The sequence below is a fragment of the Apteryx mantelli genome, chromosome 4 (assembly GCF_036417845.1).
Source record: "Apteryx mantelli isolate bAptMan1 chromosome 4, bAptMan1.hap1, whole genome shotgun sequence".
Lineage (NCBI taxonomy): Eukaryota > Metazoa > Chordata > Aves > Apterygiformes > Apterygidae > Apteryx > Apteryx mantelli.
Window position 1 is genome coordinate 38945635 of NC_089981.1, and position 17884 is coordinate 38963518.

Consider the following 17884-nt stretch of genomic DNA (forward strand, 5'->3'; position numbering starts at 1 on the left):
TTCTCAAAGTCTTTGTGGAATGTGATGCTACGCTAAACTTTCTTGGAGTAGCTGCTTTCTTACTAGGGGCCACATGGCAGGAAAAAAGTTGTGCGTCTTTTCTACTAACAGCAGGAGGAGGGGATTTTCTCTGGTTGGAACAAATCCTCTGTTTTCAATCCAAGGTACAGTGATTTGCCCACTGAAATGTATTGTTTTTCTACTAGAATTTTAGTCTACATATTTTGGTTACTTTTCTTATTTTTACAGATGTCCTTTCTAAACATTTATTTTGCAAAATTTTAAGTTCTCAGTGACTTCAAGAGGAGTCAAACTAACCCCATGTCAAATACATTTGAAAATCCCATCCTTCTGCATACAATTTTCATTAATAAAAGATACTCTGTTCTTTGCGATTTTTCTCCCTACTGCAAGACACTCATGTCAAGAAGTCTGGCTATGAGAACTTCAAACATCACTGCCTAAAGATCCACAAAAATGAAATTTGATAGTAAACATGACAAGAGAATGCTACCCTTCTTGTCACATATATATGCCTAAGTCAACAGAGGTAAGTTACTCTAAACTAAGTAACAAAAGAGCATTGCAAATTTAAAAAGGGAAATTTGTAAATCACAAGTTATAAGCCAGCAACTTCTTGTCCATACCCTGCTTTCTTTGGAGCAACACCAAAATGACTCCGTTAGGAAAAGAGAAAAAAGTACCTTTCTTTCTAGCTGTGTCATCTGGATCAAGATTCCTGGTTACTGTGACAACCTTAAGAACTAGGTGATTGCCCCCTTGTCGAATCATGTTCACCACCTGCCTGTGTCCAACTTTCACCACGTTCTCATTATTAACCTGTAAAGAAAGAAAAGATTCTTTCAGCTCAAAATTCAGAAAAATTCTAGTCTTTCAGTTTTAAAAGCAGAAGTCAGAAAGAACAGGAAGCTATAGAATTTCTGATTGCTGTCTTTTAATAAAAATCTATTTTTAAGAAACAGCAGATAGCTGACATGTTAAGAGGAAAAAAAAAGCTAGCTTTTCATGGAATACGTATCTTATTTCTTTATAATTGCTAGTTTAAAAAAACCACTGAATGAGTTCAACCAAGTCCTTCCCTTTACATATTATTTATTTCCTACAATTAGTGCGCTACAATTCTATAATTCACACAGTAAAACTACTTTCTTAAATTATAGTCATTATTCACCACTGCACTATTCACAAATGTTTATACGCATTCTGATGAGATATTTAGAAGTTTTTTTTTTTTTCCAGATCATCCAGGAACTAACATTTTCACTCTAGAGGCATTCTTTTATTCTATGCACTCTTCCCCTTGTTTCCCAGCATTTCCATTCTGCATGTTTCTAAACAGTGGTCCAGGAAAATCTTCATGGAAAAAGATGAGTTAACTCATGAAACCGTGACCAGCTGTTATGGTCATACCAATGCTTAGTTCTGTAACATTAAACTTTAAAATGTATACTCTCCCCAGTAATTCCCTGTGCTACATCATCATTTCTGCTGTATGCCTCCTTCCGTAACATTAATTCATAGACATAAAAGAAAGTGATATTAATAAAATCTGTAACTAACAATGTGGATAACAGTAATTTATTTATTCAATATGTAAGGAGTCACTGAAAGTTATCTGAAATCTAACCAATAGCTGTATATAAGACTGAAGTGCCACATGCATTATTTGAACACAGAAGATATTAAGGAATTGGAATCAGTGAAGAAGAGATACTGCCAGATTACATGTTGGGAATTTGATCTTTATCCAAAATTCAAGTTCTGACTCAGTTATATTGCACTGAGATCACTCTGTGCCTTCCAAAATGAACAGTCATTTTCAAAGTAAGCATTTTTACCCTCCTCTATTTCTTCTGACAGGCATGGCATCTCACACACTAAAGAATTTACAGCTTAGAGCAAAATCTCTCATTAAAAATTATTGCTATTTAGCAAAACAACAAGCACAAGGAGACTCATTCCAACTTGAAATCGTTTTTTCATCCACTGTATCAAAGGAAAATCTTGACTTTTTTCAGGTTTTAGATGAGACAAGATGCATTATGATGAAATTACTTCTCAGTAAAGCATATTTTCAATACACCGCTGCAGTCAAATGTTTCAAAGCACCATCCATGTGCTATGTCCGCAAGTCTGAGACGCTTTTTAAGATGCTTTTTTAGTTTCACATAAAATGATGTAGGTCTAACACATTAACACATGCTGAACATCCAGACCTGTTGAGCAGGCAAATATGAAGTTCTCTCATTCTGGAGGTGGAAGATATAAAAAAAAATGTTGGTTTGAATAGGACTCTTGCTGTTTTATTTTGCACCTTAAAAGCGTCTGGTATTTAATTCCAAGACACGATATTTATTTAGCTGGGCCAAAGGCATGTACATTTAATGGGCCTAAAACACTTTAGCAAACAGAATTATCATTTTACTTCCTAAATTTCTGCCAGTATTAAAACCTCAAAAAGGTAACAGTTTTCCACAGGGAAAAAGTATCCAAATAAAAACTACTGACTGGATCTACTATATTTTTACTGGAGTTAAATTTTAAGGGTTGAAGTCAGTATGCATTAGAATGTATCCCCTAATGTTTTCCAAAAAATAAACGGAGACCTCCAAATAAATCAACAGTTAATATTAATCAAACACATGTACACTTTACTAAAGTGATAAATGTATAAAATGATAAACAGCTTATGCAGCATACCATCTGTTCTCATCGTTATGTGCAATGATGATATTTAACATTTAGAGCAAGAGCAAATATATGAGACATTTTTTAAAACCATCTCAGACACAGAACCTCTAATCGACTGTTTATAGCAGTTTTGTTGAAAAGGCATAGTTACAAAGCTGGTACCAAAAAGATTTCTGTTACAAAAATAAAAATATTGATAAGAGATCTGAAGATTATTTGACTTAAAGAGATTACAGAAATATTTGTTAACAAAGGAATCATGAAATCAGCAAAGTGGCACCTCATCTTTATCCTCTTTAGCACCTCAGTGGGTAAAACTGTAGCATGATTACAGAGAAATGATAATGTGTCATCAGCTTTTAAGGAGTTAGGATTTCAGTGACAGATTCTCTATTTCTCTTAGCCTTCTTCAATCTTTTATACTAAAGCCAAATGACTGTAGAACCGGGTGTTAAATAGTACCATATCGGAGCTCTGACAGCTTTGTCTGGTAGATTGAGTCTGACATTATTGTGCAACACTTTTTCAGGTATGAATAATGTGATGATACCGGTTCTCTGCTTCCCCTTCAAGCCTTGGCAGCGGAGGTGACTACCGTATCTCATTTAGGCTTTGTAAACAAGCTCAAGAAGGTAAATTTTTACAATCAGTAAAATACTTAAGATACCTATTTCATCTGTACCAATTCCTTTAACAATAGCACCTGTTTGGTATTGAATGCGATCACATTCTTTGAAATACTATAAAAATATTTTTGCTTTTATTTGCCAAGTGTTTAGAAAGATGTTTCATAAAGAGTTAAACTAGCAAAGTCAGTCTGAAGGCATAAAATTCTCTCTCTTCCTCTGCTTCAATAACTCAACTCTTTCTGCATGTTTTCTGTGATATGTCCCTGCAAAACCTTAAGTTCCTCTTTTCCTTCCACACTTCCCCAAAACTTTCCTTCACAGAACTTTAAGCTTTCCTGTGTCTTTCAAAAATAGGCAAGAATATAGAAATAGATTATATAGAAATAGGTATGTGCTGCAGCTGGTTCCATGCTACATCAATGCCAGCTGGTCATCCGAGGAGACAGAAGTGAAGAAAACGGCTTCCTTTCAGCTTACGCTGGAGGCTTTCCCTTGGGACAGCCATTAATTTGAACAGCTCTCCTCTATCCACTCTCAACTCTGACAAGAGCTGCACAACATGGTACTCTTGAAACTCAACCTCTGGCATCCTGATGTTAAAACTGGCCAGTGGGCTCAGAAGTTCCCAAGCAGTTTGAGAGAGAACACAATCTCATATACGCCCCTATGTCCTTAAAAATAATCTGAAATGGAAGCAGAGCTGTCTCAAGCGTAACTTATTTTTTGGGTATGCATAAAATATTTATGCAGTGCTCAAAGGGAAGAACACTCTTATGTATATTAGGATTTTTCACCTGTCTCACTACTTCCTTCCACCGTGTATACTCAACGTGCCCGGGTATCCCCTCACTGCCCCAGACCCCTGTGAGCACAGCAGATGTCCTCTGCTCTCTCCAGTAACCTGTCAGAGAAGGCTGGAGACAGTTCAGCACTGTAAAGCTTGCATTCGGCATCCCTCACAGTCTGGGCTTGTGGCTTCTTAAAACTCCAGAAGCGAGACTGTGATCAACAATAATGTGCCTCTTGCACAAAAAGCTTTGAGCACCAAGAATAAAGAGTTCTCTCTCCAACATAGGCATTTTCTCAAGAGATAATACAAAACTGTGGAATAAACCAAGGTCAAAGACAACTGACCATCATAAATTTCAGTATCTTCAATATCCAGGTCCATCACGCTGACTTTATGCTATTGAAGATTAATACATAGCAATATCTAAAACCCATAAATCCATTAAAAAGATCATGAGACTTAATTCAAGTATAGAAAATTATGGGAAAACAGAGTGGTTTCTAAGAAGAAAATATCAATCAAGTAATTAATCTTTTTCTGTGTGAAACATCTCCTACATGCAAGAGTCCTATATACAAATGATGATATATGAACACCCATGACATCTGTAACTCCACAGATTTCTCCTGAACTTTACGAAGAAAAAGATGCTCCTGTTCAGGTAAATTTACAGTCTTGTTAACATGGGAGACAAGTGCACAGACTGAGAATGACAACAGCCTATGAAATGCAAGTAGTTTAGAAAAGGATGGGACACAGACAGAAGAGAAAAGATGGAAGGCAGAAGTAGTAGTTAAAGTGAGATGACTGATAAGAGCATAGAGGTGGGGAAGCAGTTATCTTTCCTCCCGGCCTATCTTTACAACAATGACATCCTAGATAATCCCCAAAGCAACAAGGAGCTTAAATATGATGCAGTAAGAGAGAGGACCACAGTTAGATCCATGTCAGTGCAGCCAGAGAGGTGTTAATGAGAGGCATAGATAAGCATAAATTCATTACTTCATTTCTAATTATCATATTCACACACCACCAAATGATCACTATACTGCCTACAGGGCAGTACAGTACTTTAGAAGCAAGATTAGAGATAAATTACCTTGAAATTTGTTCAGGACTTTCCTGAAGATTAAACTTACATGCACACACAAAACAAAAAACATGTGCTTCCACATCTTTCAGAAAACAAAACAGTGTATTATTTTTCATAGAACATCACTCCACACACAAACTACAGCTGGATCCCCATTTTTTCGCCACAGCCCAGCACTATGCAATATTTCATTGTAAACAGACTCTTCACAGTGTAAATACATGTATTTGGCTTACACATATGGCATAACTAGCACAGGAAAGAACAAATACAGTTATTTAAAAATATGGATTTTCTGGAAAACAATGCCTTAAAGGGTCTCCTACAGATGTGGGGGTAGATTTTCTGGATACCAGGCTGGGCTACATAAAAGGGCTTTGTTCTGGAATGTATAACCATGCAATGGGTTGCAAAATAAAATAAGATTAACCTGCACATTGTAGGATAGCAAATGCATGAGCTGGAACATATTCACCATAGCAGCCTTCCCGTAGGAAGGTGCAAAAGAAAAAACACTACCAAAGAAAGAGACCTTTGTAGATTTTGTTCTATTAATAAAAAAAATCTTAATTTCTTCAATGCATCATGCAGCAGCCTAATCCCTTCCACTATCTAAACATTCTCTCAGTGAAAAATATAGTCACTCATTTTCAACAGTAATTAAGGAGACAAAACTCAGTCACTTTGCTCATGATGGTCACTGCATCGGTGCAGTGGTGAATACATTCACCTTGCAGTTGTAAATACACATTTTCTCAGAATAAGCTTCTCAGAAGCTCTTCCCATCCTTTAAACTAACTGAAAAACCCCAAAACCTGTTACACATGCAACTCCTGCCTACACACTTTTTAAAAATCCACCATTTTTGTAAACAGTTAATACATGCTAACCCAATTACAATTTGTACCAGCAAAATAAATAGCACACAAATAATTTTGTAGGCTCAGAACATACTTTTGCATTTCAAGCAACTACATAATTGTGCGCGTGACATTGAGCACCTCACAAACCAGCATGAATTTACCATCTGTGAAGCATTCTTATTCTGTAGACTAAAAAGTGAGACAAAGAAAGACACAGTGACCTACCTAGACAATCTTTGGGAAGCTATTCAGTCACTTACTGTATCTTCAAGACCAATCTTGGATTCAGCTACAAGACTGTTTAATCTACTGAAAACCAGCAACTGGTCTTGGGGTCTATGGTTGTGCTGCTCTTAATCTCTTAATGATGGGCCAAAGCAATACTTAGCACAACCTGAGACCATGTCCAAAATTTGCACTTGCAAGTATATTTAGTGTCTGAAATCCTATTATTTGCTTCATGTTTGAAAACCCTAAATTCAGCCTGGAATGCTGAAGGCTTTTACCAGTGAAGTTTTTCTTGTCTTCTGTCATCAGTATTGTAACCAGTATCACCAACAGGCACAGTCACAGCACTAAGGTGAATAGCCTACCCAGGAAAGTTTCTGCACAAAGCAAATTTTAACAAATTCTGTAGTCAGCATATTTCTCCCTGTGTATTACAGGAAAGCACTGAACAAGTACATTTGCTGGTAAGAGTCTGGGGATCCAAATGACAAGGAAAGTCAAAAGGGTCCAAATCCAGTGTTGAGGATTTATATGGTATTTTAAGTACCTATAATATTCATTAAACCTCAGACAATTTCAAGATTCATTACCTCAACAAGTTGGCACATGAGTTTAATGTGTGTCTTAGATTAAAATAGAAAGTAATAATATAGTATATAAATCAGTATCATAAGTGAAATTAATTCCTGAATTTGTATCTGGAAAGCCAGTTATTCACACCATATCATAGAAGCTTAAACAAACAGAGCAGATGGCTTCAGTCAACTGTTAATTTATTTGAACAAGTCCTGAACAAGGCCCTGAGCATCCTCTGGAACACTCCTGAAAAGTACCTAATATCAGTAGATAAGTTTCTTGACATGCTGATCTCCAACATAAACATCTTTGAGTGTTATTAGTATTTGAACATACCCCATTTAATCTAATATAATGCAAAAGATGATTCTAAGTTTCCATGCACTCTGTCAACCTGTGAAGGCACTATCAACATTTTTTTTGCAATATAAATAAGCTTTACAGAGCCAATGATACAAGCCTGTGGAAATGCCAACTGAAATCCTGCCTTAAATAGATATTTTATACCAATCCACTTGCTCATAGGTTTGCCTGGATCGGTGGCTTTAATGCACGGGAGGGTGTAAAAAAGAGGGAGCCAGACTCTTCTCAGGGACTGAGAAGAGGCAATGGGCACAAACTGAAATACAGGAAATTCCATCTGAACATAAGAAAACACTTTCCACTGAGCGAGTGGCTGAACACTGGAACAGGTTGCCCAGAGAGGCTGTGGAGTCTCCATCCTTGGAGATAGTCAGAACCTGAATGGACACGGTCCTCAGCAACCTGCTCCAGCTGACCCTGCTTTGGGCAAAGGGTCAGACTGGATGATCGCCAGAGGTCCTTTCCAAATTCAACTGTTCTGTGATTCTCTGGGATTTCTTCATAAGAAAAAATATCACAGTGAAGTACCCACAACCTTTCAGAAAAAGACGTGCATACAAATTACAGGAAAAGTATCAAATTCATTACCACAATATAAATTTCTTTGCAGAAGCTTAAATGCTATAGTAAACAGACACAAGATACAAGATATCTAAAGAAAAACACCCTATAGGGATATTATTTCTTGAGGTTTTATATTTCATCCTGTCATCACAGCCTCAGGACACAAACGGGAGAATCCTGTGCCTTTGCCCTTGCAGCTCCCGTGGCAGGGGAAGGTGTGCTGCCTGGTGCCCACACTCGGCGAGGGTAGGCCAGGCTCAAGTGCAGTCTGCCTGGTGAAACTCAGGATCTGCAGGGCTGCTCCAGCCAGGCGCCAGACTTTTCCTGGAATAGCACAGGTAAAACTGTTGCTTTGTGAACTACAGCATGAATTTGGTGTCTGCCTAGAGAAAGCAGAGCTACTCTGTTTCACTGAAGCTAGTGAGGAAGGCTTTAGCCTGCATCTCTTTATCCCGTAGCGTAGTGCCAGTACTGCAAATCTTCAGCTGAGCTTGGGAACATCTATTTCTGTTAGAAGCACGGGAATGAAGAGAGATCTCAGATCATAAACTCCAGACTCCTTTGTTGTCATGGCAACTGCATCACATAATTTGTTTCTTAACATATAACCAGGCTACATCTAGTAACTACTTTGATTTCTTCTCCCCATTATTCCTGTTAAGCCCAGAACCTCTTGCAAGGACCGTTTTTCTAATTTCCATCCTAGGTCTACCTGTGGCTAGTTTATACCCGTTTTTTTCCTGTGCTAAACTGCCAATAATCTAAATAGCTACTTGCTCTCTACCACCCATGTGTTTGAAACATAGGTGGGTGGCAGTAATGTCCTGCCTGAGCACCCCTTTTGTTAGGCTAAGCAAGCATTTTTAATTATCTATTATAACACGGAGCCTAACACCTGGATGGAGTACAACAGCTGTCCAGCGCTTCAAAGCCAGCCAGCTATTTTTATGTGCCTAACTTCAGTCAAGCGAGTTTAGAAAGATGAACTTTTGTTCACTTGTATTTCACCTGACTTACACTGCATTCGTGTCAGCACCTGACATCCCTGAAAAGAAGCATACAAATATTTTCTTCTTATCACCTCTTACGTTACCCTCCTTGTCACAGTCATTGACCACGAGCACAGACATTTCTGAGTATGTCAGAGAGCTACTTAAACACTGGCAATGGGACTTTAAGTTCAGCAACAAAATAAAACTCATAACAATGACAACAAATACTTAACATTTGATTTAACCTTGCTTAAAAACTGTTAAAGCACTGGCCCTTTTCCTTAAGGGTTGTGAATTTTGTTCAAAAGAGCATGTATGAACATATACAAACAATACAGCATAAAAAAAAAATACAACTGAATATTTTAAAGGAGCTTCTCTTATTCTCCAGCTTACTTAAAATGAGAGCACTCATTAATAATCAAACCTTATTAGAAAAATTAATAGAATAATATATCAAAATGATTTCTCAATAGACTCTTATTTTGTCCCATCAAAAGCACTGCCAAGTGACACAAAACAATAGTATTGTTGCTGCATAGAACTCACTGGTTATATTATCTTTGGGGTCAGAGTTGAAAGAATATACTATAAGGAGAGCAGGAGAGTTGAAGGTTGCTGTTTATCTGTTACCCATGCCATGGATTGACAGGTGGAACTAAACTGGAGAAAGAGTTCATGTAAAACTAGCAATTTAATCTAAAATTTTGCATTTTGTGTACCTATACTTAAACTGAAAGCTGCTGACAGTAAGTAAATACTATCCTCATGAGTCCATGCTATACAGAACATCTAAGCATCACTCAGTTACCAGGACCCATCCCTATTAAAAATAACTGTCTCCATTAATCAGTAACTGTTACTATTTTAAATCATTTGGCTTAAGTCACATTTCTTAGGAGAGGCTCAATTAACTTTATTGCAGTTGATTGAATGTACTGCAATCAATTAAATTACACTTAGGATGAATGTGTCCAATGGCTTTCAGGTGTGAGAGATGGCAATTTTTCAAATGATAACTTCTCTTAGGAGAAAAAACAAGTGAATCATGCACATCTGCTTTGCTCTGACACACACACCTGAAAAATTTTCCATTTCTGAGAACTCTTCAGAATAGTATTACATTTAATTGGTATATACTGATACAAGGCAGTATGAGGTGAGCTATACTTGATATTTTAACCTATTTTAAAGAATGTGACTTATATTTACTATTTAATGGTTTATGAATGTCAAAGCCTGGCAAAAAAGGTTCAGGGGTTTCTGGACAGGTCCCTGAGCAGGCCAGTACAAGGGTCAACATTAGTGACTGTCTTCCTAACAACAGATGGGTGGGTTTGACCAAGAACATTGAGCTGAAGGAGTCTCCCTGACTTCTGGGTGCGTGCAGATATTTCCTCAGTCACCTCATTAGAGCTGTGAAGCTGGCTGAAAAACTGACCACAACACGGAGAAGTCAGAATCTGGGCTGATGAAAAGACCAGATACATGGATTGGGCCTAAGAAGAAATAGTTGGCGTGTGTAGGCTCTGCAGTGAAAAAGCCTATGGGTGACAGTTTTCCTTTGACAGCTGTCTCTCTGGTATGCCTTGAAAATGAAAGAACGAAGACAGAAACAGGTGCTTTTGTGGTGAGCTGTGACTTTCTTTTGTTACACAGGAGGTCACGTTATGCATTTGAGGATACAGGGCAATGACCTTCTGCCTCCTAAATTTCTATGCCCAAAGAACAGTTTCCAGACAGGAGGTTTGCACCTGGGAACACACCTCAGAGGTCCATAGCTAGAAATGGCAACTGGGCATAGGTCAAGCTTTCACCCTTTTCTCTACTGAAACTTTCTTTTCTCGCTTCCCCTCTGCCCTGATACCTCAGGAGCATGCGAGAGCCAAACATTTTATGTGGCTGACTCTCAATATTCCTTAGGATGGGGATGGCCAAATTTGCTATTCCTTTTGTGTTTTCAGCATATACTTAATACTTATATCTGAGTTCCATTAGTACCTGAGAGCTTGTCTGCTTTCTGATGTTTACTTTTGTTTTTATGCAAAATAAACTACATGAAGATAAGTAGATAACTAAATATTTTTTTGCAAATTCTTATGCCTTTTAAAAATATGCTCCAATTTAAAATTTAGTAAAACTAGAGTGAAGTTAGAAGCGCAACAGAGAGTACCTTAACATTCACTTCATAAACACGCATCTTATTTCATTTGTTCCTGGATGCTAAATAACCTATAAATTATGCGACACAGCCAACTGTGTACTGCTCTGAGTACTGACACTGGCAAGCTAGAGGTCACCTACGCACTAATGAAACACCTCCAGCATATCTGTCCTTCACAGAAGAAAGCATGCATGAAAATCTAAAACTGCTTAACCATTGCAACCAGGAGCTGCTTTCACCTCATTTCTCTGATGTATCCACAGTCAGCCACCTCTTCTGAGGTTTGTTCTGAGGTCAAGAATACACCTTTTTTGCAGGGGAGAGTAAATACAAGCCCAGCTGCACACTGAGGCTACAGTTTTGTGGTGGGAAAGCAAGTTTAACCCCTCCACTCTCCCCTGCCGTCCTCCCATCCCCACCCCAGCTTGCCCTGCCCTCAGCTGAGTCACTACGATGCTTTGTAGGCCCTTCTGGGGCCAAAAAAAGGGTGGTGGTGGGGATAATTTTGATGTGGACCGTTATGTGGGGCTGGCAGTTGGCGGTGCCGTGGGAGGACTGGGCGTCCGAGGGCAGCTTCTGCAGGGAGGTTGGTCCTGGACGCCAGCATGCTGCAGAAATGCAGCTCGACAGGGCGACGGGGCAGCACACGTGGTGGCTGCGAGGGGGCCAGCTGAAAAGATCTGGTCCTACAGCGAGCTTTATCCCTATGATATATTTCATTAAGAGAGGAGAAAAAAAAATCCTCCTCCAGTCCTCGGAGGCCACAGTTTGACAAGCAGCACTAGCCGAAGCCCATGCGGCGCCCCTCAGCCCTCCCGGGACACCTCCTCACAGGGCCACGTGCAGAGCAGGATTCATTGCTTTCCCAAGGCGCCCAAGCCTGCTCCCGGAGCAGCTCCGCAACCGGCTTTACCTGCGCTGTGGAGGGGGCGGCGGGGGGCAGGAGCCACCGGCGGAGAAAGCCTAAGGCGGCATCACTGCCTCTAAGAAGCGCTTGTGAAATTACACCCTGAGGACAGCATTCGGCTGCCATGCTCTGGCCTATGAAGTGATTAAATGCTTCAGACCCCAATTAAACAATTCCCAACTTAACACTTGATAAAAACATGAGGCTATGTTCAAACTAAAAATATACCCTTTTTAAAAATGAGGAATACGGTGGAATTATGCAAGCGCAAGGAAGACAATAGATCTTTATTTGAATTCTGAATGAACCACCTGATAAGTATTTACAATAGCTAGAAGATAGCAGGCTGAACCCTTCTATTTTTAAAACTGTACATACCTATATCAAAGGCCTTTATGCAGAGAATTCTAAAATATGTTTCAAAATATAGATCTCTTCATGAATATTAATAATACAGTCCAATATTCTTTTTCATTAGGTAAGCACACATTAGTCAGGATCACACAATTTAAAACTAAACATTATACATGTAATAGAAAATAACCAGTTCCGTCCGTTCCGACGATTTTCAGTTAAGACCTTTACACAGATTACACAGATATATTGACAGAATGTGTTGTCATCAAGTACAGATAATCTGTATTTCCTCCTCCCACATACAGTCACTTTCCAGAAAATGCATCTGCACTAGCAACAATAAAAAGTGTACTGCTCATCTATTTCTCTTTATGCAGGAAAACCAAATCTTATAGCATATAGATATAATCCTTTCTTAAAGTCATGTTAGTTTTAGTTACACTCGGCCTTAGAATCACTTATATGGGTTTTTTTTGGAGGCCATGCGCCATGTTGTTAAAACTCACAGAATAGTTAGTTTAGGATGTATATGATGGTATTTGCCATAGAAGCCTAGAAGAAAATATAGTAAAACATTTATGTCTTAAAACGAAACATGTAGACAATTATTTTGTTCTTTAGAGATATGCACTGCAAGGAGATAAGAGCTACATGAGAGAACTTTAAGTAAGGACAAGAAATGTAAGCCAATATATCTTATTCAGATATGCAATACACTGTCTTTATGAAGGAACACAAATAGGACTGCTTCCAGAAAAAGAAACCTGAAAAGGAACAGCTCTAATTTCATTTTTCAATCACATACACTCTGTACCTCACAATAAAGTGCTTTTTCCTTGAAGTCTGTCTTCAGTGATTAACACTGAGAAGGAGTGTTTTTGTATTTTAATACTTACTACTACATTGCATCTATATGGACAGGTCTTGTAATTTGTCACCCATCAGACTCACCAAGCTTATGTGCAAGCCTAAGTTTTGCACTCTTTGTTGTTCTAAGATCACTGGATCATTTGACTGTTGTTTGCACAGTAAAGTCATGCAGCTGACCTGTACTACAAAAACAGCATCCTTTAAGTCAACAAAGCTCTGATTTAATTAACCTTATCCAAATGCTCACTGACTTCAGCAGCACTACTGGCTGAAGCAACGGTAAACAGCTTGCGCCTGCGGACCATTTTGCCCAGCTATGCCCGAGAACAAGAATGAATGAAGACTGAAGGTTAGGCCTGTGCAATGCATGTACAGGAGCACAAACAGAATTAGCAATCTCACACACAAAGTTTTCTGTATTATATTAGTGGGTAGCAATACATATCAGTCAACTGAATAATGAATTCTGTGATGCTAGGAATGCCCCAACCGAATTTAAAAAATTGCTAATCGCAATCATCAAATTGCAGTTTAATATTAATTGCCAAAAGAATGTGCTTGTTTTATGCAAGACTTGAAACTCAAAGGAAAGAAGAGCTCTCAGTCATTGAATCATGGCACGTCAGGGTTATGAACACAAAAGTGTTTAGCTTAAATTAACCAACCAAAATAAACTACAAGTAAATTTAAACTACCTATAAGCAAAGAATAGATTGGAAGAACTAAGGCAAAAAAATTCACTCCAATTGTAGCAGTTTGTCTATAGAAAGAGATGTTCCTCCATCTCAGATTAATGTCTGCTGGAACTCTAATGTATATCATGCTGTGTAAAACTCAACTACTCAAATTTGTTTGCATAGCAGATACTGTTTGTTCCTACTAATTCTTAACTACTTATATTCCATCTAGTCTTGATAATTTTGGTTCCTTGTTTAATAAGACTATAATTCCATCATTTTGTTTCAAAGTTATTCTTCCCTTAACACCTCTAAATGCTTTTAAATTAAATTGAGAGAGTCATGTCAACTCAGCAGTGGGTATGAGCATCCTATCTGCCTGAGTGATGCACATTAACCAAGTAATTTGCAGGTTTAAGGTCTGAATGATTTAAACTCCTTGGGGGTCTGGACAGACTGGGAAAGAGCAGCCAAGGTAATCTCTGCTCCAATTCCCTACTTGTATGCTATTTGAGCAACAACATGATGGTTCTAGCAGTCTGTCTACTATTAAATATAAAATTAATATGCCCTAAAAGCTTTCAATAATAATTAAAGTAATTTCAACTGGTATATATTTGTACAGAAGTTCAGGTTCAAATCCTTATTAGAATATTAAAAAGATTAGTACAGCATCTGTACGTTTGTTCTCTTTCATCAAAGCAAAAGTCTACTGCACATGAACGAATTTGGTAGATTACTTAATATAAATATGTGGGGTTGCATCAGAATTGCACTATAATCCCAATACTGACTGAAACTCACTTTGTGACCTTTCAAGTCTGTGCTTTGGTTCACCAGCCTTGAAAAGGGAGAATAATCCACTAATCCACTGTAACATGACTAATCAACCATCATACACTAAGGTCTAAGCAATAGAGGTGAAAAGCTCTGATAGATTTGATTAGGAAGCACAATATATATTAAAAAACAGTAAGGGACAAGCCTCTAGTATCTCTACTTTGGCTGAAGCGTCTCACTTGCCAATGAGAACGTCAGAATTCACTAGACGCATTCACAAGAACAACGAGAAATCCTACTCCCTTTGTGTATTAGAATATATATCCATAATTATAACGTAATGTAGACACTAGCCACAAAGATACCATGTTAAACATCAACTCAACAAGAACTCAAAAGCAACAAAATAAAAGACAAAATTTGCAGTTTTCTTTAAAGAAAAAAACTTGCTTATATAAACAACTTTGTTGATTTATAAGTCTTTCTGTTACTACCTCAAAGCAGCAAACTTTACTTACGATCCACAGAGAATCACATCTCATCATCTCAAGCAACATCATAAACGCAGGAAACCTTTCTGTTATAAAGGAATGATTTAGTCTGGTTAGTGAACGACCATCTTAGAAGTATGAACAGCATAATCCTCAGAGCATTTTGTCACAGTGAATAAGAATCACACACAAACCTTTCATTACATTTGATTTTATTTGTAAATAGTTAGAAGCAAAAACCTATTTCTGTGTGATCTGATGACTCATGGAGCACGAGGAAATTTTCCGGCCTTTAAAGTGGCTCCACCCAGCCTACACAGAACGTGAGTCCTGAGGCAATATCCTTGCAAGCAAAAATCAAAACCAGTCGAGCAATGTTTTTGCCTCATGCACTGCTCTGAGTCTGTGGGTGCCTGCAGTAGTCGTAAGATGATGCAGCTTGTCCTCTCCAAGCATTTGCTCCACAGCAACACGTTCAAATTCTGCATTAAAACAAGCTTGAAACACTTCTTTCCTTTTAGCCTGGCCAAAAGGAACCAAAACTTGCCCTCCCCTTCCTTTCAACACCTAAAGTTAGCAACAAAATTGCCTGCTTCACAAACAGAAGTCGGCTGTGCAATGCACTGGATGAATCAGTGCTGTTACGCGCTGACATTTCTGGAACACACTGAGTATCTATAAGACCATACAAAAATGGAGCAACTTATCAGAAGCATATTACTGAAATAAACATGCCACCGAACTGAACACAGACACCGTGAAGAAGGAGGTGAAGCACAAGTGAAAGTAAGCTTTTCTATTAGAAAACAGGAGTCTCATTTGTAGCAACAGCAATTTTGCAGAATTGTTATCCTGCCTCTTTTATTTTCTGTGCATTAAATTAAAAAAAAACAAAAACAAAAAACATTCACAGATTGCAAACCCCAAGCTTGGTTCTATATGAAATCTTTGGAATTTGCATTAATACTGAAGTAAGCAAGGAATGATCAGAAAAGGAACTTGCAAAATACATACAACACAGGAAGAATAGAAAGGGATGAGGTGCCATACACTGAAGGGCAGAATTGCTAGGTGCTTTGAGAAGTAAGGAAAAGAAGCTTGGATTTAAACACCAAATATTATGCAAATCCCTTATAATTTAAATTAAATCGCTTTGTAACCGAAGTGTCATGGAATGGAATTTAAATGTCAACCAACAAGTTCTCATGCAAAGGTTTAAAACTTAAAGGCACTGGGGAAAGAGACAATAAAAAACAAACGTATTTTATTTCCCAGAAAGATACAAAGATTCAAAAGCTTTTAGGTGCCTGGATGACTTTTATATTACCTTTGAAAGTGCAACAGCCACCTTCAGTGAGACTTAGGAGCTCAAATTCCTTAAGCATTTAGGAATCTACGTCCTATTCGAAAGAAGATATAACTGCAACCAAGGTGTTGGGATGACTCCTCTGAGCACTTGGTGTGCCAAAGCTTCATCCTAGATCACCATCATCAACGAAGGGCCAGTCACACACTCACACCCTGATGGCCTTTCTGAGCTCTGGAAACCCTGCCAAACCACCGAGCTCGGCCCCCAGCACCCCTTCTTGGTCTGCTCCCAGCCACATCCATGGATGAGGATTTGGGAATCAGCAGGGGCCCAGGACCATTTCCAGGAGACCCCAGGAGGGTACCCCCAGCCACATCCACCAGAGGGTTTGGGAACCAGCATGGGCCAAGGACCATTTCCAGGAGGCACTTGGGATGCAGCTACCTCGCTTTGGAGGCTGGTTTGACCAGCACCTGCACGGCCACCCATGCCAGAAAACTTTTAATACCTTAATTTACTAGTGTAAATGATTTTTATATGCCAGGTATGTGTCTGGGAAAAAGCTAAAGAACTTTGTATCTTGCCAGACAAGTGATCCCACTGGTAGTTACTGGTTTCTTCCCATAGCTAGTCGTAACCATTTCTTTAATGGCATGTTGCTCACACGATTTTGCAGTGCAATACACTCACAAAGCAGCATAACAGCCTGTAAGAAACAGGTACATTTACTTACAAGTCAAATGTATAAAGCTGAGATAACTTTCAGGTAGTAATTGATTCTCTTTGAATGCTACCTTATTTATCCCAGCCTGTGAGCTCTTCGCTTAACTGCCAAAATTACAGTAGCATCACAACAGATTTCTCTCCAAATATCTTGGCCTAAATCCGTTTTGTCCTAGTTACTGACATTGATCGGACAACTTTAAAGGGTCAATTTCAGAATATCCTAATATATCTTTTGTTGATTTCCATTTCTTTTTAAACCACAAGAAAGACGGGCATGAAAGACCTGATTTAGATCCTGAAATGTGATTATGGTGACACCAAAGCTTCAGTTTAGGAAATCAGTTGTAAAAAGTAACCTTAATGTGCATTACTCACTCATACTAATGTGTACCCCAGATCCACCATGGGCAGCATTGATGGAATTGCCCAAATCTGAGAAGAAATATCTTCTGCCACTGAGTTTCTTTATTCCATGTATGTTAATCTTTACAGTGTCTTCCTATAGAACATAAAAAATGCCTGATCCATAACTGAGGTTCCTGAGAGCTTCTGAAATTAAAAATATTTTTAGACATTCTGTGTTCTTATTCCTGCCTGAAATAGTTAAGTGATCAATTTTTATTAATACAGTTCCTTTTGCATACATATATAATATATGTCTGCCACTAAGAGCATATTTCTTTCAGAGGAAGCACAATTTTGTCCAGAGAAATGGAGAAAAATGTAGGTGTGCATTTGACAACATATGGATCTACTAGAAATAACTCAACTAATAAGCATCGGTACAGTAAAA

General features: G+C 38.4%; 1 protein-coding gene across 1 annotated transcript in view; it reads right to left on the reverse strand.

Moving 5' to 3' along the window:
* Window positions 1–17884, reverse strand: part of SHANK2 (SH3 and multiple ankyrin repeat domains 2) — a 328166-nt gene that overhangs the window by 38464 nt on the left and 271818 nt on the right. The window contains exon 17 of the mRNA XM_067296273.1: window positions 705–840. Coding sequence (XP_067152374.1) covers window positions 705–840 — 136 coding nt within the window. The remainder of the gene's footprint in view (window positions 1–704; window positions 841–17884) is intronic.